The sequence below is a fragment of the Pteropus medius genome, unplaced genomic scaffold, assembly GCF_902729225.1.
Source record: "Pteropus medius unplaced genomic scaffold, Ma_sr-lr_union100, whole genome shotgun sequence".
In the NCBI taxonomy this organism is placed as follows: Eukaryota; Metazoa; Chordata; class Mammalia; order Chiroptera; family Pteropodidae; genus Pteropus; species Pteropus medius.
Genome location: NW_024349797.1, coordinates 1543269 through 1567839, shown reverse-complemented (window position 1 = coordinate 1567839; position 24571 = coordinate 1543269). Strand labels below are relative to the sequence as shown.

General features: G+C 46.7%; 1 protein-coding gene and 1 non-coding gene across 5 annotated transcripts in view; one reads left to right on the top strand and one right to left on the bottom strand.

The window, feature by feature from the left end:
• DPF3 (double PHD fingers 3) overlaps positions 1 to 24571 on the top strand; it is a 242064-nt gene that overhangs the window by 149939 nt on the left and 67554 nt on the right. For all 4 annotated transcript variants that reach the window (XM_039883702.1, XM_039883700.1, XM_039883703.1 and 1 more), the window contains 2 exons: positions 1219 to 1297; positions 20373 to 20510. In XM_039883702.1, the coding sequence (XP_039739636.1) occupies positions 1219 to 1297; positions 20373 to 20510 (217 nt within the window). The remainder of the gene's footprint in view (positions 1 to 1218; positions 1298 to 20372; positions 20511 to 24571) is intronic.
• On the bottom strand, positions 5067 to 5185 carry LOC120619894 (5S ribosomal RNA). The gene has a single exon (XR_005657675.1). It is a non-coding gene; the product is annotated as a 5S ribosomal RNA (ribosomal RNA).

Below are 24571 nucleotides of genomic sequence, written 5' to 3'. Positions count from 1 at the left end.
TGTCATGCTTTTAAAATTTTATTTATTTATTTAATAATTTGTAATTTTTCAAATAAAATACAATATATTAGTATGATATACACTATTACTACTCCACCGTCTTGACCAAAACCTCAGAGTCACTGCCATGTTTTATTTCTCGACTGCTCTGCTTTTCTCTGTGTCCCCAAAGACCCCAGTAGGCACTTCCTTTGGTTGGGAGTTTACTGACACTCATTACCAGAGAATGACCGGAGGAGGCTAGGGTGCTATGCACGTGACTAGTGTGGGACTTACAAAGGTTTAAAAATAAACCTGCTGCATTCTTGCAGCCACTGTCCTGGGGCTGCAGAGCTGCCAGCTCTCTCCCTCGCTGGTCTTCTGTCCTCGGAGGTAGAGTTTATCCCACCCCCACTCCAGGACATGCTGGCTGTTTCTGGAGCTGCACATAGGGTGGTGGTATCAGTAGTCCAGCCTCAGGAGACCGTGAGCGGTCAAAGTCCCTGTCAATGGCTGGAAGCCTGAGGCAGACCACACAGGGAGGCCTTGGCTGAAGCCCACCCAAGGGCTTGGGTGGAGTTGGTCTAGCAGGGGGAGGGGAGCTCCCCACATGCCCAGGCTCGTGCCCCAGGTCCCAGTACCAGGCCTGGCTGGCTCTTGAGAGATTTGGGGCAAGGAGTGTGAACAGAGAAGCCTGGCTGATGATTGTAATTATGCTACTTTCTCCAGTATACCCATCAGCTGGTCAGCTGAGGGGAGCAGGCTTAGCCTCTGTATGTGGTGTCAATGAAACTGGAAAGCTGAGGAGCTGGAGGAAGAAGTTGTACTGGCAAGAGTAGCAGATGGAAATTTGGTCACTAGAGGCTTTGCAGCGAGACTGTCCTGAGTTAATGTTCTGGTTCTGCACTTAGTAGCCGAGTGACCTTGGGCGAGCTACTTACCCTCTCTGTTGCCTCAGTCTCTTGAGCTGTAAGTGGAACTAATAGTTGTACCTCCCTCTGGGAACTGTGAAGAGTTAATGAAAGGAGACAGGTGAGTAGCTGAGCAATTTGGGGCAAGTTACCTAACTTCTCTGCATTTCTGTTTCCTGGCTTATGAAATGGGGTTGGTATTGGTACCAGTGTGATGAAGATTGAATGAGGAGGTGTGCGTGAAGCACTCAGGCCTCACCGAGTACATGCTCAGGGCTGTAGTGATGATCAGAATAACGAGTGTCCTGATACCCCAATGTCTCCCCAGGCCCGCGGCTCTGCAGGCGGAAGGAGGAGGCACGACCCCGCCTCTCAGGAAGATCATGACAAACCTTACGTCTGTGACAGTAAGTACAGGCCTTGTCGCCTTCCTTCTCCTGCCCCGAGCCCCGCCCTTCCCTGTGCTTCCCTGGCTGTCAGTCCCCAGCCGCGGGCTCGCCGGCTCCTCCTCTGAGGCCTGCATCCCCAGCTCTCATGCCTGCACCTCACCAGTCACCACCTACTCTTGCTCCTTCTCTGGCCCCGGTGTTTTTGCACGAGGCCTCCCCGCCCTGGGTGCTGTGCTCCTCTCTCGGGCAGTACCCTCCTTTGTGGCTTTCCTCCAGCTCTCTCTTTCACTCTCTTGTCTCCTTAAGATCCATCCCCTATTCCCCTATTTCAGAGAGTTCCAAACAAAAGTATAACTCACAGTCCTCTAGCAAAGGTACTTGGCTCCTGTACTTTTCATTTGTTTCCCTTTAATTTCCTTATTCTGCTGATGACTTAGTTAATAAGTGGCCCTCGGTCCATCTCCTGCCTTTCTCGCTAGCTTCAGAAACACCTTTTGGACAAGCGGCTGCCTGGCTCCCGGGTTTAGGGTCTGCAGACAGAGATGGGAGGGCTGAGGGGGAGGGCGCAGGGAGCCGTGGTGGTGGGTGGGCCTCCAAAGAAGCTTTGCTGTCAGCTCTGGTGCGTTTGTCTTTCTCACCTAGCAGAGCACTGCGTGTGGGTTTAATGCCCTCGTTATCTTCTCACCGTGTCAGGTGCCATCTGCTCATTCCACGGTGAGGGCGGCCCCCTCAAATCCACACTCCCTGACCATTTCCCTTCCTGTCTTCTCTCTCTGAGGACCCGGAGCCCTGCAGTAGGACAGGAGGGGCTGCAGTGAGAATGGCAGCAAAGTGGCTGAGGCAGGGCCCTGGTGCGGTGGTCCCTCCGGATGCTCCACTCATCTTGCCAGAGTCTGCAGTCTCCGTGAAAGCAGGGAGAGAAGTGGGGAGATGGGGCCCAGGGACTACATTGGGGGTGGTGCCATTTTCTTTTCTTTTCATTGGCCTCTTTTGAGTTGTTCTGTGTCCGGTGGGGTGACAGCTGGTTGGAGAACATTTTGCTAGAAGAACTCAAACTCCACGACCCCTATTTGGCTGCTTAGTACATTGTGCAGATGACATTCCTGAGACAAGTGCAGGTAACATCTCCATCCCAGAGCAATTCCATTTCAGGATGGGGAGGGAGCAGGGCACAGGGTCTCATTCTTGTTGGCAATATCAGGAGGTGCCTGCTCTGACATGGCTCTTACTTCTTGAATGAGGTTCATAAAAGCCCCAGCATGCTAGCCCTGGGGAGGCTGGCCCTGGGCAGGGGAGGGCCCTGTAGACTCCACAGAACAGGCTTTCTGGCTGTGTCTGACTGAAACTGCTCAGCTCTCAAGAATGCTAAGAGCAACTTTGGAACGGGGGTTTTGCCTCTTGATTCCTCCTTGAAACAGCTTTATTTTCGTTATGTGATCTTCTGCTACCGTAGATAGTGGAATTACTTTTTACTCTTTCTCTGCACCTTTTGTTGGATTCTCAGCCAGTAATAATCCCACAAACTCCTTTCGCCCAGTTCTCAGTCCCTCTCTTCACTCCTCTGTCTGAGGTCCGCCTCCACAAACTGCCCTTTGTGAGTGTCCCTCTCTTGCCCTGCTCCCCTCTTTCTGCAAAAAGTGTTTGCATCACAGTCTCCCCCAGCTTCTATGGCTTTGTTTAAGGGCTCTCAGTGCCATTTGCTGTTTCCTGTTTCCTTCCTCATGGGGTCTCTTCCTCCTTCTGTTTATGCTGTGGTACTTGGGAGGCCTGATCACAGGCCTGATGTTGGCTTTCTGGAAGTTTCCGTGGCTGATTTCTTGGCTCTGCCCGCACAGGCACTGCCTCCCTTTTCCTCTCTCGGCAGAGCAAGGTCTACCCTAGATTGCCCTTCTCTGTTCTGACTCTCTTAGGAAATTGTGTGGCAGCTCAGTGATTAATAGATTTTATTTTTATCTGGTGCCCTTCAGATATGTGATCCTTTGGGATAGGAATGACCTTTGGAGAGGTCATGAGGCCCTCTCCCCCACCCCCGAACTGAGCAAGGAGTGCTTTTAATAATCTCTAATGCATCCTAAGTAGAGAGGTATCTGGTCACCTCCTTGAATGTCCCCAGGGATGGTGTTACCATAAGCTGACCTTTCTTCTATGATTCCAATAGTGCTTTGAATGATCGTTTTTTCCTTAATAGGAGCTGAAAATTTTCTCTTCTACGGGCTCCTTTATCTTTTGTGCTTCTTTTCCCACCAAATAGGCACTTTAAGCATTTTGTCTACTCTGGAGGCGCTCTTAACATCCCCTTGTATTCTTGGTTTATCTAGGGCCACATCCCCAAATCTCTGTCACAGCCTGCTTTGAATTCCCTTCCAGGTTTACATTTAAGCTCAGCACTCCTATTGGAAGTAGCACCAAGGCCAACTGGCTCAAAGAGTAACAGACGTGTTTCCTTGTTGATTTTACACGCCAGCTCTTAACACCACCCACATCTGTGGAGTGTAGCGGTATCTGGCCACCGTCGCTCTGTGCGCCACCTCAGTGACTTCCCACACGGTCGGAAGGTGGCTAATGCCTCTCTCTGTGTGTGCTCTTTTCTGTTTATGCATTTGATTATTTCCTCTTCCATAAATCACTCTGCATTTGGCCATATTGAGTCTCAATAAAGAGATACAATAATATGTGACTTCAATATACAGGATTCAATAAAGACAAATTTAAAGACATTGCCCAGTAGTTAAATTTCATTCTGCACAGATTCACGATTTCTGCCATTTTTGTATCATCTGTGGTTTGATTTGCATAATCCTCACTCCATGTTTTGAGCTATTTATGAAAATATTAGGCCACCTTGGACCCCGCTACCTCTTTCCAGGTTTAGATGGAGTAGTAATAGCTATTTTTCAGATGTGATTGTATTTAACCCTTCTTGGTATACATTCCTAAATATAGTTGTCCTGTTATGTTCCTGGTTCAAACTTCTCTTTCAAGACGGATAGTTGAAATATTATCTTAGCTGTTAACTTCAGGTGATAGATAGTTTGCCTATTATCTTTCATTCAGCCATTGAATTTCTTTCATCTCAGAGAAATATTAAATCATCTGAACATAATTTATTTTTTACCTAATCCATGGTGCGTGTGTATAGGTGAATACTTCATTTTCTAGCAAGTCTACTACCAATTTCTATTAATTATCCTGAAAGTTGCCGAGTTTAAGGATTCAAGTTCTATTTCTTCCCTTTCAATCTCTTGCTGAAGGAAAAGTGTTCATTACCCACAAAACAAGCAACTGAATATAATTTTGTGAGAAAGGTTGTTGTGTTTGTCAAAGTGTGTACCTGGACCAAGGGCACAGAATAATCTAGATGTTTATTAAAATGTGGATTCCTGGGCCTCATACAAGACCTCTTGCATCAGAACCACCGGGAACAGGCCCAGGAACCTTCATTTTTTGAGAGCTCCTGAGAGGGGAGACTTACGAATACTGACTTTTGAAAGTGACTGGTCTGCTTCATCCAAATTTGAAGGCGTCCGGCCTGTGACTACTCAGCTGCCTTTTTTTTTTTATTCCCTGCTTTTTTGCACCTGGAAGTCCTAGAGTCTCCAGGAATTCTCCAGGCAGAGTACCAGTCACTTGCATCACTGTTTTAGTTGGTCTCTTTAGAATCTTTCCTCTCTAATTCTTCTTCTTCTTCTTTTTTTTAAATTTATTTTTTTAGGCGAGGCAACCCTTGGTTGACCTCACATATTGCAAGGCCCTTGTCAGCTTAAAATCCCTTATTTTTTATTTTTTATGCCTACAGCACCTGGTCTTCCTAAGTGGTCTCCCATCCAAGTACTAACCAGGCCCGACCCTGCTTAGCTTCCGAGATCAGACAGGATCGGGCTTATTCAGGGTGGCACGGCCGTAGACTCCTCTCTAATTCTTTCAGCATTGATATAAAACTTAGCAGTCCCGTATACAACTCAGCAATCCAGCACTTGTCTTTAATTTACTTAATGGCTGTAAATCCTAATAGTATTATTAGCCCTTTTTTTTAGGTGGATGATAACTGGAGATAGGTGAAAGGAATCTATGGGTTTGGGCTACTGGGATGAATGTTTTAAAAATCATGTCAAGAGTTTGCCTCTTCTCTCTCTAATTGATCCCGACCCCGGATTTCCTGTTAGCATCACTGAGGCAGAATCCTGATGAGAGACCTACTATTACATTTTTGTGCTCAAGGAGCATCATAGGAGAGAAGATGTGGTGATGGGGTGAGATTCAGGGAGAGGGAGAACATCTCATCTCTGAGCCTTAGCCGTTTAAGGAGAGGCAAAACATGCATTTGCCCTTTTGCTGGGCACAGGGGAAGCAATTCGTGAAGTTCTTTTCCTTCCCAGTTTTTTCTTAACATTTTTTAAAAATTAATTTTAATTTATTGCAGACGGGACATTTAACATGAGATCTACCTGCTTAACAAATGTTTAAGTGTACAATATGTATCGTTGAATATAGGTACAGGGTTGTACAGCAGATTTCTAGAGCTTATTCATCTTGCGTGATGCAAACCTTGTGCCCGGTCTGCTCTTTAATGCTATGAACGACTTTTTTAGATACCTCATAATTGTAGAATCAGGCAGTATTTGTTTTTCTGCGACTGGCTTATTTTACTTAGTGTAATGTCCTCAAGGTTCATCCATGTCGTTGCGTATTGAAGAATTTCCTACTTTTTAAAGGGTAAATAGTATTCCATTGTATGCGTATACCACATTTTCTTTTTCCATTCATCTGTTGATGGACACTTAGGTTGTTTACGCATCTTGGCTATTGTGAAAAATGCTGTGATGAACACAGGACTGCTAATAGCTCTTTGAGATCCTGATTTCGATTCTTTTGGATAAATACCCAGAAGTGGGATGGCAGGATTATGTGGTAGTTCTATTGTTAATTTTTTCGAGGAACCTTCATCTTGTTTTCCATAGCAGCTGCACCACTTTACATTCCCACCAACAGTTACATGGTATCCAGTTTCTCCACATCCTCACCAGCACTTATCTTTTGTTCCCAGTTTTTTCCGATACAGTGATATTTCCTGCTAATGGGTGATGACAGTGTGCTAAACATTTTATATATATTGTTTCTATAAATCCTCACACTAATGCAGGGACAATCCACCTCACTTTTCTGTGAAAAACTGAGGCTCAGACAGGTGAAGGGACTTGTCCAAGGTCACACAGCTGGTTAATGCTAAGGCTGGGATGTGAATCCTGGTTTCTCCAACTCCGGGACATCTCCATACAAACTGCAGATTAAATGTGCCCCCTTGCCTAGAGTTTGGTTTTCCTGCGCACCTTATTTATGAGGTGAAGCCCTGTCTGCTGTTGACAGACAGCCTTCTAGGTGTCAGGTTGGCAAGGTGGAGGCAGGTAATAATTATAATTGAAGTGGAAAGGAATGGACTATAGAATTTTGAGCCTTTTAAATCGAAATCTATTAAAATCGTTCCCCTTTTCCCTCAAACTTGGGCATTAGGGTAGATAGTGACAAAAGGCACGCAGATGTGATCGAAGCCTTCCTGGTAGAGTCACTCTTCTCTGAGTTCTATCTGGCAGTCACATGTCAGGAGTGAGTCCTCTCAACTCAACCTTCGTGTCAGTAGGAACTTTGTTCTCCACCGCCCTCACTCTACAGACATATATATTTTTTTATTGTGTGGCTCGTGATTTAAAACGTGACCTCTTCAGTGTTGCCTCCCTTCTAGAAATTCAAGAAATCCAATGGGTCTGTCACTATGTCCAGTTGAGGCAGCGTCAGAACAAGGTCTGGGCTCCCTTCCTGCTCTTATTGGAGGTGGCATACTGGAGGGAGAAGGGTATGGGACAAAAAGCAAAGATCTTGGTTCTACCCTCAGTGGCTATGGCACCACTTTGCCTCACTTGTCAGTGAGGGAGGGTCCTTTCCTGCGTCTTTCACGTCCCCAGTCAGCACACCGTAGCCTCCCATCTTCTCAGGCAGTGGCTTAACAGTGAGGCTCTTCACCCAGGAAACAAGATGTCGGACCCTGGGATTATCATGGAAACTCTGCCAAGAGGAGCCATGTGATGGGTGGACTGGCGCCTGGGGCAGATACAACTTGCACCCAAGGCAGTCCCAGAAAATGTGCTTGACTGCAGCCTCCTTAAAATCCTTCTGGTTTTCCTCATATCTGAGCACACAGGGAGAACCAGATGACTATTGCAGTCTTATTAAAAATTTTTCTGAGGGCATTAAGGCCCCACATTCTCTAAGACTCATGTGCTTTTAGCTTCAAGCTGTAGTGGAAAAGCCAATAACGTGGCCTTCAGGCTGGCTGCCCTTGTTGCTGAAGGGAAGCCGAGCTCATCACTCAGTTGTCACAGCTATTATCTTGCAGGTCCTTGTGTGGGGTGTGGGGTGGGGAGGGGGCGGGAAGGCTCTGTGCCCCAGAAACTTGATTTGTGGAGCAGGGCCTGTGGCATGCGATTGATCCCTGGAGAATGAGCGCATTTATTATAGCAAAGCTGGGTCTGTTTAAATATTTAAATGCCATCGTGTCATGGACACAGGTTGCACTGTGTCCCAGCAGGGCTAGCCAGAGGCAGGGTTGGAGAGAGGCTGAAGATTCTCTTTGATACCCTCATGCCCTCATTTCTCTTTTTCCTTTGCTTCTGCTGCCTACCTTTCCCCTCTAGCATTCTTGAGAATCTTGCCCATTGATCACCAAACCTAGGTTTGCCTTTTCTGGGCTATCACTGACATCCTCTTGAGTTATTTTCTCATCCAGTTAGAACCTTTTTCTCAGCTAGCTGTTACTTGATGCAAACTTTGTGGCAAAAAATTGCTATTGAGATATGGATAACCAAGAATAGGGTGGATGTTAATATTTATAGAGGTTCTTTTTATTTAAAAATATTTTTTCCTATGGATATAGTATAGTTCGTTGAAGAAAAATAAAAAATACAATTGTATATATACATATATATATACACATACACAATACATACCAACACATATTATTTTACCCCCCCCCCATTCAACATTCATGAGGAACATCTTTCTATATCAATAAAGACATTTTTCTGATGCCATTTTAGGGTTATAAAGTGCCTATAAAAGTATTGACATGGCCCATTTTGTTCAATGTTCCACTTGTTGGATATTTAGACAGTTTAAAATTTGTTCACTATTAAAAAACAATATTGCAGCTATAGCTCTGCATAATGCTTTTGTTATTTCCTAGAAGCAGAATCGCGAGGCCAAAGGGCCTGGTGCACAGTATTTGATTTCTCTCATTTAAAGTTACGGCGGTGGGTGGAGGTCAGCAGGTGACAAGGTAAACGCAGCCCAGGTTAGAGAGAGCTGGGTGAAGAAGAATGAGCCCTGGCTTTGGCGTGAGAAAGCTGAGGTCAAATCTTGGCTCTACTGCTTGTTATCTGAGACTTCGAAGAAAATCATTTGGGCCGAGAGTCTCCATTTCCTCGGACGTGGAGCGAGGACAGTGCGTAGCTGGGAAAGCTACATGTGATAATGTGTTTAACGATGTTTGCACATGGTAGGTGCTTCGTGAAGATTTCTTTTGCCTTTTCCTTTTCCTTATTTCCTCTGTCTCCAATATAGTTGGAAAGATAAGGCTGATGTGACACGAGGAGGTAGCACGCTGCCAGGCAGTATTTCATTGAGTGGACAGTGAGCATTGTGGGAATTCGGGGAGGGAGTGGTGGAGGGGGGCGGGGAGAGGGCTGGTATATCCGCGGATGCTTCCCTAGGACGTCAAGCAGGTCCTCAGTGAGTGTGTATTGAGTTGATTTCGGTCTCCAGGGGTGAAGAGGTGTGTCTGGGAGTGTGGGGAGAGGTAATAATAGTAGTGTAAAAGTTAATCGACCTGTATTATGGGCCTGGAATGCTCTATGGGTTTCATCTATATTCAATCTTTAACCCTCACAAAAGTGTCATGAGATAGATGCTTTAAGTTTCTCCATCCTACTGATGAGAAAGCTGGGGAGAAAAGGCTTCAATTAACTTTCTTGAGGTGTCACAGTGACTAAGCAGCAGAGCCAGGGTTCGATCCCACTCCTGCAGTCCCCCCTCCGTCACTCAGCCTCTTCTGGAATCTGCCTTTCCTGGCACATATGCTTCCCCTCACATTATATGGTAACAGTTTACCTCTCTATCTGTCCTCCAAACTGGACTGTGAGCCCGCTGAGGGCAGGGACCATTTCATACTTAACAAGCATCCCAGCCCCAGCAAAGCACAGTGGTTGCTCCCAAAATGTTGATGAATGTGGGATGCATATGCCAGGATAGAAGACAGAACAGCTAGGCCAAGACAGAGCATTTGGGTCAGGAGATTGGGGAACGTAGTAGACAAGGAACCTGGGAATTCTATCCTGGATTGCTTATAGGCTGGCCTGCATAGTCAGTGGGGAATCATGATGATCCCAGAGACGTCTCTGCAAAGGTTAATCTGTAGGATTAGGTGTTCAGGGAAAAGAACCTGAAGCCTAATGTCTGAGAGGAGCCTTTACCAGTCAGCTAGGAGAAGGTATGAAATCTGGATGGTGGTAACAGCAGGAACAGAATGGACAGGGCAAACAGGAAAGACTTTCTGAAAAAAAAAAAATCCACGGAACATGGCAGAAGACAAATAGGATGTGGGTACAACCGAGAAAGAGGTGGCAACAATGAACCTTAAAGTCTTGAGCTTGGACAATAGAGACATGAAGAGGCTTAACTGGAATATTCTAGAGGAGGAGGTAATTTTTGGGAGTGGTGAAACTTTGACATGAGTTGTTATAAATGGTAGAACATCCAGGCAGAAGTGTTTAACAGATGCTAATGGACATTTATTTCCTCAAAGGAAGTGAGGAATTTGTACCTGTGTTGTAGGTGGATGAGGGTCTACCCCAGGTAAGGGTCAATGAGACACACTAGATAGGTTGGGACTCACAGCTGAAGCCAGCTCTGTATCTGAGGCACCATTTATGTCAGATAGTCCCCAGGAAGCTCTGAGAATGAGTATGCTGGCCGGATTCCCAAATGTTTGGGGGCTGCTATACCTTATGGCAGTGGGTCTGATTTTTTACCTTTCTCTGTTTATCTTATCCAGAGGTGTTGACGGTTATATTTATTATTTAAATTGCTTTTATCGTAGGGTTAAAAAAGAATCGTATTTTACTCTTTAAGCTAACTGAAGGCAAGCTAATGTAGACTCACTAGAATTAAGGAATCAAAGACACTGTCTCTACAAGGGATGATGGTCGGAAAAAGATGGTTCTCGAAGCCCATGATTTGAATCTTTGCTATGTCACTTCCTAGCCGTGACCTTGGGCATATCCCAAAACCTCTTTGAGCCTTGGTTTCTTTTTCTGTCAAGTGCGGACAATAACGTTATCTTAGAGGGTTTTGAAGGGGGTTAAATGAGACTGTGGGTAAGTAGCTGACTGCTTGGCTCGTAGATGCACTCAGTAAGAATTTATTTTTGTTATACCAAGTTAAGAAAGGGTATTTATTTCACACCTAAGTTGGGTCCCCAGTTCTGTTCCGTGCACTGGCTGCTGGCACTGTCAGGGACCAGGGAAGCAATCTGATAAAGTCGTACGAATTTCAAAAATAGCTAATGTTTATTGAACATCTGTTGTGTGGCAGGCATTGTGTTAGGATGTTCTCATAACACTCAGGTGAGGTATGAACTATTATCCTCCCCATTTTATAGACAAGGAAACTGAGGTTGGAGACATTAAGTCACTTGCCCAAGGTCACATAGCCGGTTAGCGGACCCAGGAAGGCTGACTCCAGAGTTTACCAGAAGTCTGTTACTGCTTCTCAGCAGGGCAGGAAAGAGTCCCACTAACACATTTAATGCTTTGGTTTTGGGAGTTAATGCACTTCTCTGGCTGGAATCAAAATTAGGTTATACAGTATTTTGAAATGAAAGGCTTATTGCTTATCTCCATGCTTCTGTTTTTTTTTTTTTTTTTTTTAACTGGGAGTCACATTTCCATACAGTAAATTCCTAAAATAAGCAGAACGCCCTCACTTGATGGAAACACAGGACTTTCAGATCACTGGCATTTCATAGATTCTGGCTCTGGGCTCTCCTAATACATGGGTCAGTGCCAGGTCCCGAGGAATGTGGCTTTGAAAAATTAGGATGTTACAACCCACCTCAACTTCAGCCTCCTGTGTTTATATCCAGAATTCAGTTCAAAATAAGCATCAAGTGGCCTGGAAGAAGAGAAAGGAGGCAGTTGTGGACCTGGCTTGGTGGGCAGGGAGAGGGGTGTAGGCAGCACCTGGGTGTATCTCGTGGCTGGGAGCCTACACTGTTTTCCTGTCACAGTTGAGGGGATAATTGCTTCGGGAGGCGCATAGTATAAGCCTTGGAGGACTCAGGGAGACAGAGTCGTGAAATGCTGCATCTCACCTGACTGCCATATCTTTCAGATGTGGAAACCAGGGCCAAGAAGGTATGGGATTTGTCCACGGTGTTCATGTCAGGAGCAGGGCCAGATCCCACATTCTGCAGAGGGGCACGCATGCTTCCAGCCTCATGGCCTGGGGGTGGCGAGGGGAAGCGCACCTGGACTGGCCCAAGAGGAGCTTCTTGGTCCTTAAATGTTGTAGAAAGTGCCCCGATCTTGAAGCCACCACTTTAATCTCTTAAACTTGGTAGAGCCATCATTGGCTTTTGAGAAGAGCCCAGGCATTTAACATAGTCATAGGGATGACACCCTACCCTGTGTACACAAGTCTGAGCCAGTGGCTTTTTCAAGTGTTTGTGTTTTGTCCCAAGTTGAGTCATGGCAGGGCTTTTCTTGCTTGGGACTATTGCCCACTCAGGGGATGGATAGCAGGTGTTCCTCCATCCCATAGGTTGTTCTTCAGAGAGAAGACAGAGAGTTGTCTGAAAGGTTCGAGGATCCTCAGATGTCTACGACCCTGTCTGGTAGGGTGCGCTTCTCCTATCAGAATGGCTTCCCATTATATCTGTCCCGGCCCCAACAGGATGTCGGGCTCTACTCGGAAAGGCTGAATGGAGGAGAATTTGATGATGGAATGATTATGGAGATGTAGGCAAGATAAAGGTACTGACAAGGGAGGGGGAGCCCTCCCCACCCTGAGTCCCAAGGAGCTGGAAGGACACCTGGCTCCCAGGGAGGGCTGGAGCTATGGAGTGGGGCATAGCCCTCACACCAGCTGCCTAAGCAAGGATGGGCTTCCCTCTTCTCATCCTCCTTCCTACTGCCTGTGCCTGTCACTGGCCAAATTCCACCGGAAGCAGAGGGCAAGAGGCTGTGGAAGTCAGCCCCAGACACTTGGTGGGGGGACGGGATGGCAAATAGAAGAATGACTAGCACATCTGCCAGTTGCGTGCTTCAAAGTCAGACAGACCTGAGTTGAAATCCTGGCTCTGCCATTTAGCAAGTTGCTTCGACTCCCTCAGTGTCCTCGTCTGTGAAATAGGATGATAATCCTTACCTTGTGAGCTGTTGTGAGATTCAGGGTAAGAACGTGTGCCTGACCCATCGGTCAGTAAGCATTGGTCTGTAAGTATGGTTCTTCGGAGACGTCGGCAGTGACAGGCATTGCCGGGTTGACTTTACAGATGAGGACACCGAGCTGCAGAGTGAGGGAAGTGGCCTCCTCAGGGTCGTATGTAAGTGTCGCAGGGCAGAGCTGGGAATGAGATGAGGCCCGGTGACTCCGAAGGCCCGGGTTTTGTCTCTTGAACGCTGATCCCGTAATTGCTTTCAGTCACTGCTTTCAGTCTCTCAGAAACCACTGGCTCAGATACCCACTGCGTGCTCCAAGTTGGGCTGATGAAAATGTGCCAGAGTCATTAAGTTATCAGTGGGGAAGGCGGCCGCTTCTCCCCGGCAGGAAGGATTCTGCTGTTTGCTGCAGCCGGCTCGTTCACACAAACTGCCCCTGGTTCTCCCTTCCCTTCCCTCTCCTCCCCCTCCTCCCTCACTCCTCCTCTGGCCCCTCCATCCCCCTTTCCCAGACAAGATGCGAGTGGAGTAGCGTTGGAGCTGGGGGGAGGGAGTGAGCTGTAAATATTCTGAGGCAACACTGAAGGTATTCATAACTCCAGATGGAGGTCCTGCCTGGAGAATCCAGCTCTGGATGGGGAAGTGGGCAAGCACTATTTCTGCTGCTTGACAGATGGTCCCGCCCCAGGGAGAAGGAGAGAGAGGAAGGCAAGCTGGACCTTCCGTATTGTCACAGCCGTTTCTCTCCGTGTGCTCCGTGCCAGGAACACAAAATCCAGGTGCACGCTTGCCAAGGTGAAAAGAAGGACCTTAGGTTGTGCACAGGCAGGGTTGACTGGTCCCAGGGGTGAGAGCTTCAGAGGTGCATGACGCAAAGGATCTTGCCCTGGGGAAGGAGACCGGAGTGGGAGGACGGGGGCGCAGTCCTCTCTGAATGCTTCAGCAGTCTTGGAGCTCAGTCTGATTCCACACGACGATTCCAGAGTGAGACTGCTGACATGACAAAAGAATAGCAGATGGTTCTAATACTTTATTTTCAGAATGTATCTTCCCCACCTTCTTTTTCTTGCAACTTCATCACCCCAGACTTCAGAGGAGAAAGTACGAGATTCCCCTCTCTCGTTTTGGGTTTCTATCCTTTGCTGATCCATTTTTGATGGCGCTGTGGTGATAACAGCTGACAATGGCTGAGACTTAGTATGAGCCAGGCACTGTTTTAAATGCATTCTGTCAAACAACCCTCACAACGGTGAGGTAGGTGTGCTGTGAGGATCATCCTTATTTTCCAGAGATGACGCTAAAGCAGAGACAGGTTCATCAGCTCACCCGGGATCGTGCAGTCAGTCAGTAGCACTGCTGGGATTTGAACCTAAGCAGTTCAGCTCCGGCCTCCCCACTTCCTCAACTATAGATTCCACCTTTCTGAAGGCAGGACCAACCACGAAGCAGGGCCGGAGCAATTGATGGCACTGAAAATGACCACTGCTGAGTGGCTTAACCACTCTGGCCAGATTTCCAAGGTTACCTCGGAGGGGAATTTTACTCCTGTCTCAGGACTGATTGGGTCCTGTGTTCATTGTGGCAGCAATTAGCTATCAGGCTGGCTGTTTGGAATACCTTGGTCCCAGATCTCCACCCCTATCCCCAACAGGTTTCCAGGACCAGCTGTGTAATTTACGGGGCCCAGTGTGAAGTGAAAACGAGGGGTCTTTTGTTCAATAAGTATTGAGAATTTAAAGATGGTGACAGCAAAGCACTGAACCAAGTGTGGGCCCCTTCTGAACCCGGGACCCTGTCTGAATGCACAGGTCTCATGCCCAAGAAGCTGGTCCATGAGCGTTCGGAGTTTTAGGGAGCTAGGATGAAATACAGGTGAGACAGTACCGGCTTTCCTTCTCTTCCAAGACAGTCAAAACAAACAGGATGTGTAAGGCATTTCTTTTCATCTAAATGTAGCAGTAAGATCAGGTTGCAATTTAACCAAAAAAAAATAAATCTTAGAAATCTCTCGTCCCTAGGATGAAGTCATTCGAAGGACTGGGAACTAGGTCAGCAGCTTCACTTGGGGTCGGGAATCTTGCTTCAGTCCCTCCTAACTCTGCCTTGTGAATCTCCTCTGCCGCCCCCACCCCTGCCTCCTGCCTCCTTCTGTCTTCCTCCTTCCCGTTAGTCTTTGAACCTGTCCAAGGAACTACGGCGTTAAAGGACACGCGCCACTCAGTCTCTCTGAGCCCACAGTCCCATTCGCGGACCAGCAGCACTCTCTCCTTCTTCCCCAGCCATGCCGGACCATCCGTTGGCCCCATCACTAACTGCTTCCTCGTTTCCAGGAGCACCCTAGCCCTCGGCAGTCTCGCCTTGCGGTCCACAAGGTTGCAGATTCCCTTCTCACTAAAGGGACCTTCTGATCGCCAAATCCAGCGGTCTCTTCTCAATCCTCATTTTTCTTGACCCTTCTCAGGCATCTGACATTGTCCTGGCTCTCTGCCTGTATGCCCAGGTCTTCTCATCTATGAGATGGGGTTGTTGGTTGCTGTGAGTAAATTTACTTGAAGCACTAGCACGGGCCTGGCACACACAGCACACACACTCAGTAGCTGTTAGCAGTGGCCAGGACCGGTGGTGTCATTGTTACTGTCATCTGGAAACTCTACTTCTTTTAGTTCACTCCTGTGTGAGAACGTTTTAAAAATCGATTTTTTTTTTCCCCACCCAACTCCTAAGACATTGGTGTTTTCTGAGTTCTATCCTATGGCCACACCTTTCTTCTCTCTTATTACGATCTTTCCTTTTCTCCATATTCATAACTTTTTTTGCCACCTTGCCAGCTCCCAAATCCACATCTCTTTTCCAAGCTCCAGGTGAGTAAGCCAACTCCAGACTGAATTCATTTGCTTCCTACATCTCTTTATCCAGTTGCCCAAGTCAGAAACCTGGGTGTTTTTGGTTCTCTTAGGTGACATTGAGTGCTAGCCACAAGTCAGGCCCTGTGCTAGTCACTGGGGATGCCACAGTGTACAAAACGCATGGGGCCTACCATGTTTCCTGCTGGTGGGAGAGACACCTATTGATACTTGATTAGTTCTTGGAAGGTAATGAACCAGGGTCCTAACTTTGATTGGAAAAACTTTCAATCAAAGGATATTTGATTGGTGCTGGGAGACATTCTAGGCGGAGGTCAGAGCTTGTGCAAAGGCTCTGTGGTGAAAAGAAAAATGCTTAAAAAATGTAAAGGCCAGTGATCAGGAGGGCCAAGAAGGAGATGAAATGTGGTACTGGAGGAGGCCGTGATGAGACCGAGGAGGTGGGGTGAGGCCAAGGAGTTGGGACAGGGAGGCAAGATGAGGCCAGGGAGGCGGGGTGAGGCCGGGGAGGTGGATAGGCTGGATGGCTCTTGGCCAGGAAGGCTGTGTTAGTCTTTCTAGGCTCCTCCTTGCTGTTTACATTGACTCCTTTCTACCAGAGACTCTCTCTAACGCCCCTCCTATCCTGAAGTCCTCGTTGCTTCATACAGAGAAAATTAAAATAGCCTCTTGCCACCTTCAGATCTGTCTTGTGCACTGTCGTCTTAAGTGGGGTTTCTGACATGGAAATCTGATTAAGTTGATCCTCAGGGTACAGATCCTCCCCTGACTCCCCATTGTCAGGATAAAGTCAGCCCAGCTTCCTCTCTTGTTAGTCCCCCTCACACCTAGCTCTGTGCCTCCTTCACACTGGCTCTCCTGAATTTCCCGTGGTTCCCCAAAGGCGCTGGGTGAAATTTGCTTTGGTGTCTGTATGCTTTTGCCCTCTTTGTCTGCCTGGTGACATCCTGCTCATCTCACAAGCTGCAGCTCATCCCACCTCCGCCAGGAAGCTGTTCCCGCACCCTCTGGCCTGTGTCCTGGCCCCTCTTTGCAGGGCACATGGTCACACTGGTGCATTTATGCCACCTCCCTCCTTGTTTGTTGACATGTATGCCTCCTCTTCTAGACAGCAAACCCCTTGAGAGAGGGGAATAGGGCTCATTTCTGGTGCTTTAGGGCTGGACACATATTTGGTGGTTAATAATTGTTTTCTTGAAGACTTGTTGATGAAGGAATGACATGTTCTAAACAGGTGGGAAAAAATGAAGTTCTATCCAGAGAGCTCTACATATAGGGACTACTGTGGTAAAGGACCCTCACGTGCTGCCAGGCTCTATTTCTTCTAATAGCTGAACACAGGTCTCAGGGCTGCCTCTCCCTGCCTTTGCCTGCCACTGCCATCCATCCAAAAAGAGTAGATGAATGCAGGGCAGGCAGAGTCAAATCTAAATATATCAATCCTCTTGCATAGTGCTTTGCAAACTTTAGCATGCATCAGAATCACCTGGGGGGCTTCTTAAAACACAGATCCCTGGGCTCCACCCCAGAATTTCTGATTCAGTAGGTCTGGGATGGAGCCCAAGAATTTGTGTCTCTTACAAGTTTTCAAGCGATGCTGATGGTGCTGGTCTGAGAACCACTGTTTTGAGAATCTCTCTTCTAGCAAAAGGCTTTGCTCTAAATAAAAATAATGACTTTCTGTGGTATTGGGGAAGGAGATATGGAAAGCTTTTTGCTTGAGTTTGGTTTGTCGGTTTCAAGGACTATTAGTATGAGATTAATGTGGATAGATGGATTAGATTCTACACACTTAAACCTCCTCCCCCATCTCCAGGCTTTTCCACAGAGTGTTTCTGTGTTCATTCATCAGCTAGTCAATGAATATTTTGAAGGTATAATATGTACATGACAACATATGAGATAGAGTTGTTGATAGAGAGATGAAACTGATATGAAACTGTCCTTCAGAGATGTCCTCTGCTACAGATGTAACTAGTTCAAGGAGTCCACCGAAGAAATGCCTACTTAGCTGGGTAGTGAGCTTCCCATCAGTGGAGTTATCCTAGGACAGGCTTCTAGAGTATTCGTGGGCATGAAACAATTTGATAGATTAAATGACTATTAAAATCCTGACATTCTGTGTTTAAAGATAGACAGCGTTAATCGACATAACAAAATGGCAGAAATGAAACGCTGCGGTGGAGATTACCGTGGGGAGGCCTGCAGAGGCAGCTGAGGCCTCCTCGTGTAAATACTGATATTATCATTCTTATTTTTAATAAACATTTATTCTTTACCAAGAGTATACTTGGTGATAAAATGAGGTCATATCTAATGACCTCATAATTTGCTATTTATTGACCTCATATCATTTAAAAGGTTAAATAGAAAAAGCCACAAGCAGGCTTGGATTGTGCCTCAGGGGCCTCTTTAAGTTCCACTTCCTGAGTAAAATGGAATTGAGATGTGTAGTACCATTTAATTTTTTTGCAATATTTACAGCAGAAAGAGAGAGAGAGAGAGAGACAGGGATAGAGACAGAGAGAAAATCGTAGGACTTGAATTTACAGTCACTAGGTCACCGACTTGAATTTCAGACTCTCATCTTATTAAGAAAGTTCAACCAGTTGCCAGATTCTGTGGTGTAAGGTAAGGTCAAAGTCCCTCTTTCAGGAGAATTCCACACTAAAGATGTGGCAGACCAAGGCGAAGCCCCTTGCCCTCACTACTGTTTTTTGAATGTCTGTTATATGCTGGGTACGGAGTGAGATAGCTTACAAATATTATTTATAATCCTTTTAACCACCCTTCAAGGTAAATAGTACCATCATCAATTTGAGATAAGAAAGAAGGCACAGAGAGATTAGTGTCTTATCCAATTTCACACAGCAAAATTCAATTCATTTATGGAAGTCAATATACTATAAAGTTGAACTGTGATAAAAGATAGGTCAAAAATTATAGATCTATCTCAAGTCTGAGTATAGATGCAAAATGCAACATTAACACATAGAATGCAGCAGTGTATCAGATGGATAATCCACTCTGACCAGTAGGAGTGCATTCTAGGGATCAAGAATGGTTCAGTAATAGGAAACATTAGGAAATCAACATAATTCACTATCAACAAACTAGAGTCATATCTTAGTAGATGCTGAAAGGGCAGCCAATAAAATTCTCTATAATAAAACTCTAAAACAGGAATACGAGAAACTACTCAAAGACTAAAAATTAGCCACATATTTCATTCTAATGAGTGAAACACTAAATCCAATTTCATTAAAACAGGAAAATCTTGCTTTTGCTATTTTTAAATATCATCTTGGTGATTCTATAAGCTAAGCTAAGAAGATAAAATAGTTTATGTAAATATCAGAAAGATGATTATTTTGTCAACGGTCATAATACCTAAAAAACCTAAGAAAATCTAGTAAGAAAAGAAACCCTGCCAGAAATTATAAGAATTGGCAAGATGGCTGGAAAACAGCTCTTCTCTATACTATGGAGTTCACATAGTTGATTAACTTTGGTACCTGGAACTAGGATTTGAACCCAGGTCTGACGATGAAATTGATGCTCTTTTTACTTTATGAAATATTTACACTTGCTACTACGATACTAACCCACTTATATGGAAAGAGTCTCTTAAAATTTGTAACTTCAGACATTCCAGATCATGTGGGGTTTGCTCTGCTGGGGAGAGATGGGGACGAGATGAGAGAGTCGACATAGGATTTTTACCGCAAGACCCTTGTGGCTTCTGCTGCCAGCAGTGCTATCGCTCCAGGGGCTGAGATATTGTCAGGGGAGGTTGAGGGTAGTGGTCTGGTCTTAAGCCATTTAGCCAGACTTCTGTTTTTCAGGTATTGAGCAGCCAACCAATGGAACTGCCCCCTTTCTTCTTGGCCATATTTATGTTGCTAATTGCCCCGGTCTCATAGTGTCCATTTGAGAGGTGGTGCTTATGAGAATATGCTTTTAGAGATTTGGGGTATCAGGCTGCTGGGACATCAAGGGCACAAGCTCTTGGTTGCCACACCCACCAAGGATACCTTGGCTTCCTAGTTTCCATGGTGGAAGTGGAACATGTTTTTCTGACACAAAATCACCGAGAGGTACTTCAAAAATATTACTCGTATCAAACTGTTCTACTTCATACATAGTCACCCACAGGATGGTGGAGGAAGCACTGCATAGGAATCCAGGAGACCTGGATTCTAGTGGCTCTGCCACAACTAGCTGTGTATTTGCAGGCAAATCACTTAGCCTTGCTGGGCCTCACTTGCCCCCTCTGTGCCATGGGGTGTTGGACTGGATAGACTCTCAGTCTAGACTACAGAATTAAAATAATCGTCACCTTTACCATGTGCCCGGCATTATCCTAATGCTTTGCGTAAAGATTAACCCATTACAACAACCCTATGAGGTAAGTACTATTATTATTCCCATTTTCCCTCTGAAGGAACTGAGGCACAGGGAGGGTAAGTGACTTGCCTAGGGTCTCACAGCTAGGAAATGAATGAGTTCTGACTCACTTTTGATCCTCTGCTCTTCTGGCTGTCCTTTACCTGGGCCATATTGTTATGGTGGTGTTGGTTCTGTCCAGGGGAAAGGGACGTTGGGGGTGGGAAACAGTTTTTAAAGGAACGCCATGTAGCTCTGGGGTGCATGGATGGGAGTCACTAGCTGGAGAATGATGGCGGTGACTACAGAGGTTGCTGACATTTGTGTTTTCCCTTCCTTTCCTCTTTTCCTCTTTAGTCTGTGGCAAGCGCTACAAGAACCGGCCAGGACTCAGCTACCATTATGCTCACACTCACCTGGCCAGCGAGGAGGGGGATGAAGCCCAAGACCAAGAGACCCGGTCCCCACCCAACCACAGAAACGAGAATCACAGACGTGAGTTCCCAGCGCTTGAATTGGGACAGCGATAAAGTGGGTGGGCAGGGCCATGGAGCATTCCTTTCATCACCTGTGGCATCTTCTTGTGACAATCACTGATTGGCCTCAGTGTCTCCTGGTGAGTTGGCTCTTTCAGCCTAGCCCCAGCTGCCCGTGTGGGTCACTAAGCCCCAGGCTTAGAGTGAGCTGGGCCAGGATGGCACACCAAGCTCTGCTCTCAGAGGAAGGAAGGTGAGTGTTAAGGCAGAAGGGAAACATCTTTACCTGGCTATTGTCAGATGCCAGACCTGCTCCTCTCTTCTGCAGCTCAGAAGATCCACTCACAACTACTGACTCAAGTTGGGGACATCCCTCGTGTGTGACAATTCATACAGACATTCCAGATATCTCCTTGGCCACCAAGAGATGTAGAATCTTCTTGATTGATTGTCTTGGCTGTTATAGGGGGTGGCAGTTTTGGTACAGGGCTTCCCTGCCTTAGAAACACTGCCCTGGAGCTTCCATGCTCTGCCTGAGTGACCCAGGTGCATTTGATATTTGGGATGCTGGGCTCGAAGGCCCAAAATGATCCTGAAGATTTTTTTTCCATTTCTAGTCCTTCATTTCTTCCTCAACTTTCATGTATGAATTAGGGAGTCAAAAAGGGCTTAGCATTCACCACTTGACTTTCTCTGTCGCGTTCCTATGGTTTCTGGGCCTGCAGTAAACTCAAAATGGGATGGGATAATGGAATCTTTAGGACTCGATTCAAGATGTAGGTCACGCTAAGATCAATAGGTAAACAATAAGTGTGGACATGCCATGTGTTTTCTATTTTGTTCGTACGATTTGGTGGTAGGTGTTCTCGAGTGAGCAATTCAATGTAATTAGAGGGATCAGACCTTTAAAAATATTCAGACTCTAGGATTTGAGGCTGACTCCTGTGCATTTCAATCAATCAGCTCAGTCAACTGATGCTGATTGGCTGCCTTCACCAAATAGTTGCAAGCATTAACGTACCTTGGCCAAGACCTTTCTTTGGATTAGTGTGGGTTTTCGCCTACCCCCCACTCTACTTTCTCCTTGTCACATTGCCTTCTGTATTAATCTGCTCAGGCTGCCATAACAACATACAACAGAGTGGGTGGCTTAAAGGACAGACATTTATTTTCTCACAGTTCTGGAGGCTGGAAGTCCCAGATCAGTGTGCCGGCAGGGTTGGATGCTCCTGAGGTCTCTCTTCTTGGCTCGTGGGTGGCTGCCCTCTTGCTGCCTGTTCACATGGTTGTCCTTCTGTGTGCACGTACCCCTGCTGTCTCTTTGTATATCCAAATATCCTGTTCTTATGAAGACACCACTCAGATTGGATTAAGGCCCATCCTAACAGTTCAAATGGAACCTTTTCCTCTTTAATCACCTCTTTAAAGGACTTATGTCCACATATAGTCACATTCTGAGGTACTGGTGGTTGAGGCTTCAACATATGAATTTGAGGGTGGGGGGGTAGGGACACAATTCACCCCATAACACCTTCTTTAATTTTAACTCACTTTCAGAATTCAAGCCTTTTGTGTGACAGATCTTTGTTTTCTTACCTACCGTTGTCCTCTAGACAGAATCCGAAAAGCAGGGCAGGAGGGTCTGACAGCTTTGCCCACCTCTCCTCACCAGCTTCTGAGTAGCCACAAGGCTGAGGTCTCTGTCTTCTCTCTGGGGAGAGATTTCCTTGGGCCAGTCACCCTTGTCTTTCAGAAAGGAAAACATTTGCATTTCTCTGTCTCTCCTCTCATCCGTTCTCTGATGTAAGTGGCCAAGGCCTAGCTATTGTCTCCTACCTGGAGGAGACCGAGAGTGATCTCCTTTGATTTGGGCTGCTATCTGGAAAGTATTTATTGTCTATGGTTGTGCTCTCTAAAGTATTTATTAGCTTAGTATTATTTCTCACTCCCTCAGTGCTGGCTTATCTCCTTGACATCTCTTCTCAAATGTCAGGCCATGTTGTTCCTGTGCATAGGCGCTCCGCTCACACTATAGGGTTTGGAATGCTTCTCTGTTGTCTGTGTGTCTCTTTCATGCGTGTGCATGGTGATGGCGACAGCAGGTTCCAACGGCAGGAAGGTTCCGTGCGGTCGCTCAGGTATACCACAGGCCCTGAATGGATCGAGGCAATGTCCTCCTTAGCTCTTCCTGTGGTCCCCTCCTGGCAAGCTGTTGACTTCGGAGACGGACACTCGCATATTTATCTCTGTCCCCCAGGATCTCCTCACGCACTCTCACGGGTCAGTGTCTTTTGCCTTCTGATGTCTTCACCTCGAGGCCAGACAGCGTGGTTTGGCAAGGAAGCTGTCTTTCCTCCTTCTGGGTGGAGACATCTTCCTAAGAAATCTCATCCTGATGCTTTTTTTCCTCTCTCCGTGGGTTTGCCACTGAGCACACTTGCTCCAGCCCCCTCTCTCCCTATTCCTCTTCTCCTTCTCACCCTGCTGATGAAAAATCGGTTTCTTTGTAAAGGAGCATCTGACTGCACAAGGGTGTTAACCTGCATAGAAAAGAATGACTACCTGAGCTCCTCTGGGGCCTCCTCACACAAAGAAGGTTCCAGAACCCTCATACACACCTTTTTAACGACATCTTCCTGACAGCGCCCGCTCTGTGATTAACCCTAATTTTGCTAGTGGGGAGGGTGCGGCAGAAAGGCCTTCATTGTCACGCAGAAACCATCTTTCCCTCTTGCCCAATTTCTCTGGACAAATTCGAGAGACAGCAACTCTTCCCAGATTCTCGGCACCGCACATGCCACCCATCTGCTTGCTGCTGTGAATGTGTGCTCTGTTCCCTCCCACAGTCCCCTGGTGAGCAGCCCCCAACCATTTTCTCGTGAGCACTAATTGCCAGCATCATTAATACCCAGTCATTAGCTGCTCCCACTGTTTGGGGTGGGGGTGAGCTCCCATCCATCCTGCCCCTAAATGCCGCTGGGGCTGTGTGGTGAATTGAATGTGACAGCTCTGCAGCATTCTAAGGTCTCAGCTTTGTGATCCTCCCTTGGCAGGGCTTCTGGAGTGGGGGAGGGAGGCAGGGGAGCTTAATCCATGAGGCTAATCTGCAGTTCCCTCAGGAAACAGTCTGGACGCCAGTGGGGTGGGAATGCTGACTTTTCCCTCTTTAACAGAGCTGCAGTGTGACCCAGGCTGCTCGTGAGACAGGCCTATCACAAAAACGGCCCTACAGACTCAGGAGTTTTCAGGGCCACGGGCAGCTGCATTTGCACCACCTGCAGGAGACAGACCTTTTGACTTTGGCCCTCTTGCTGTCCCTTGCTGCATCCCCCCCCAACTGCGTCTCCGGTGAAGCCCATTGCTCCTCCCTGCGCCTGCTGCTGCAGAAAGGGCAGAGCGAAGCGCTGGAGCCGACCTTGACCTTCCTCCCAGCCCCAAGCTGCCCTGTGCTGCCAGCTCAGCAATTGACTGCCATTCCTTCTGTCCTCCTGCTCCCTCCCAGCTGACGTTCTCTGGCCTTTGTTCTTCTCCTAGTCTCTCATTTTCTCCTGAGTGTAAGTTTCTTGTCCTTCTGTAAGGCTTGTCCCCTTCCCTTTGTGCCCTGGCCTACCTGCCTCCACTACAGGCGGTCCAGGGCTGCTTGGAGCTCAGACCCTCCCTGTTGGGAGCTAATACTTCCCTTCCCGTGTGAGGTTGGATTCTTTTTTCTTCCATTTCTCTTACCACCTTCATATATTTTCTATAACTGAAATCACTGTGTGTGTGTGTGTGTGTGAAAGGAGGAAGTGCCTGGGCAGGTTGGGACTTTGCGGGGTGCCACTCAGGAGCATTCTTTTGTGACTCCTTAAATGCCATCTTGGTAAATAGCCACAATAAAGTCAGGGTAGCAGAAAGGGCACTAGATTAGAATTCAAAACTCCTCTGATACAGGCTCATAATGTCAAACTCTTTTTTTTTTTTTTTTTATCTTTTCTGTACAGTGGGAATCTATTATAGATGATGTTTATAAGGTATTTTGGGGGTGGGCAGGGTGGGTGTGGGCATTTATGAAGTTCTGGACCTGGATGGAAAAGCCATGTA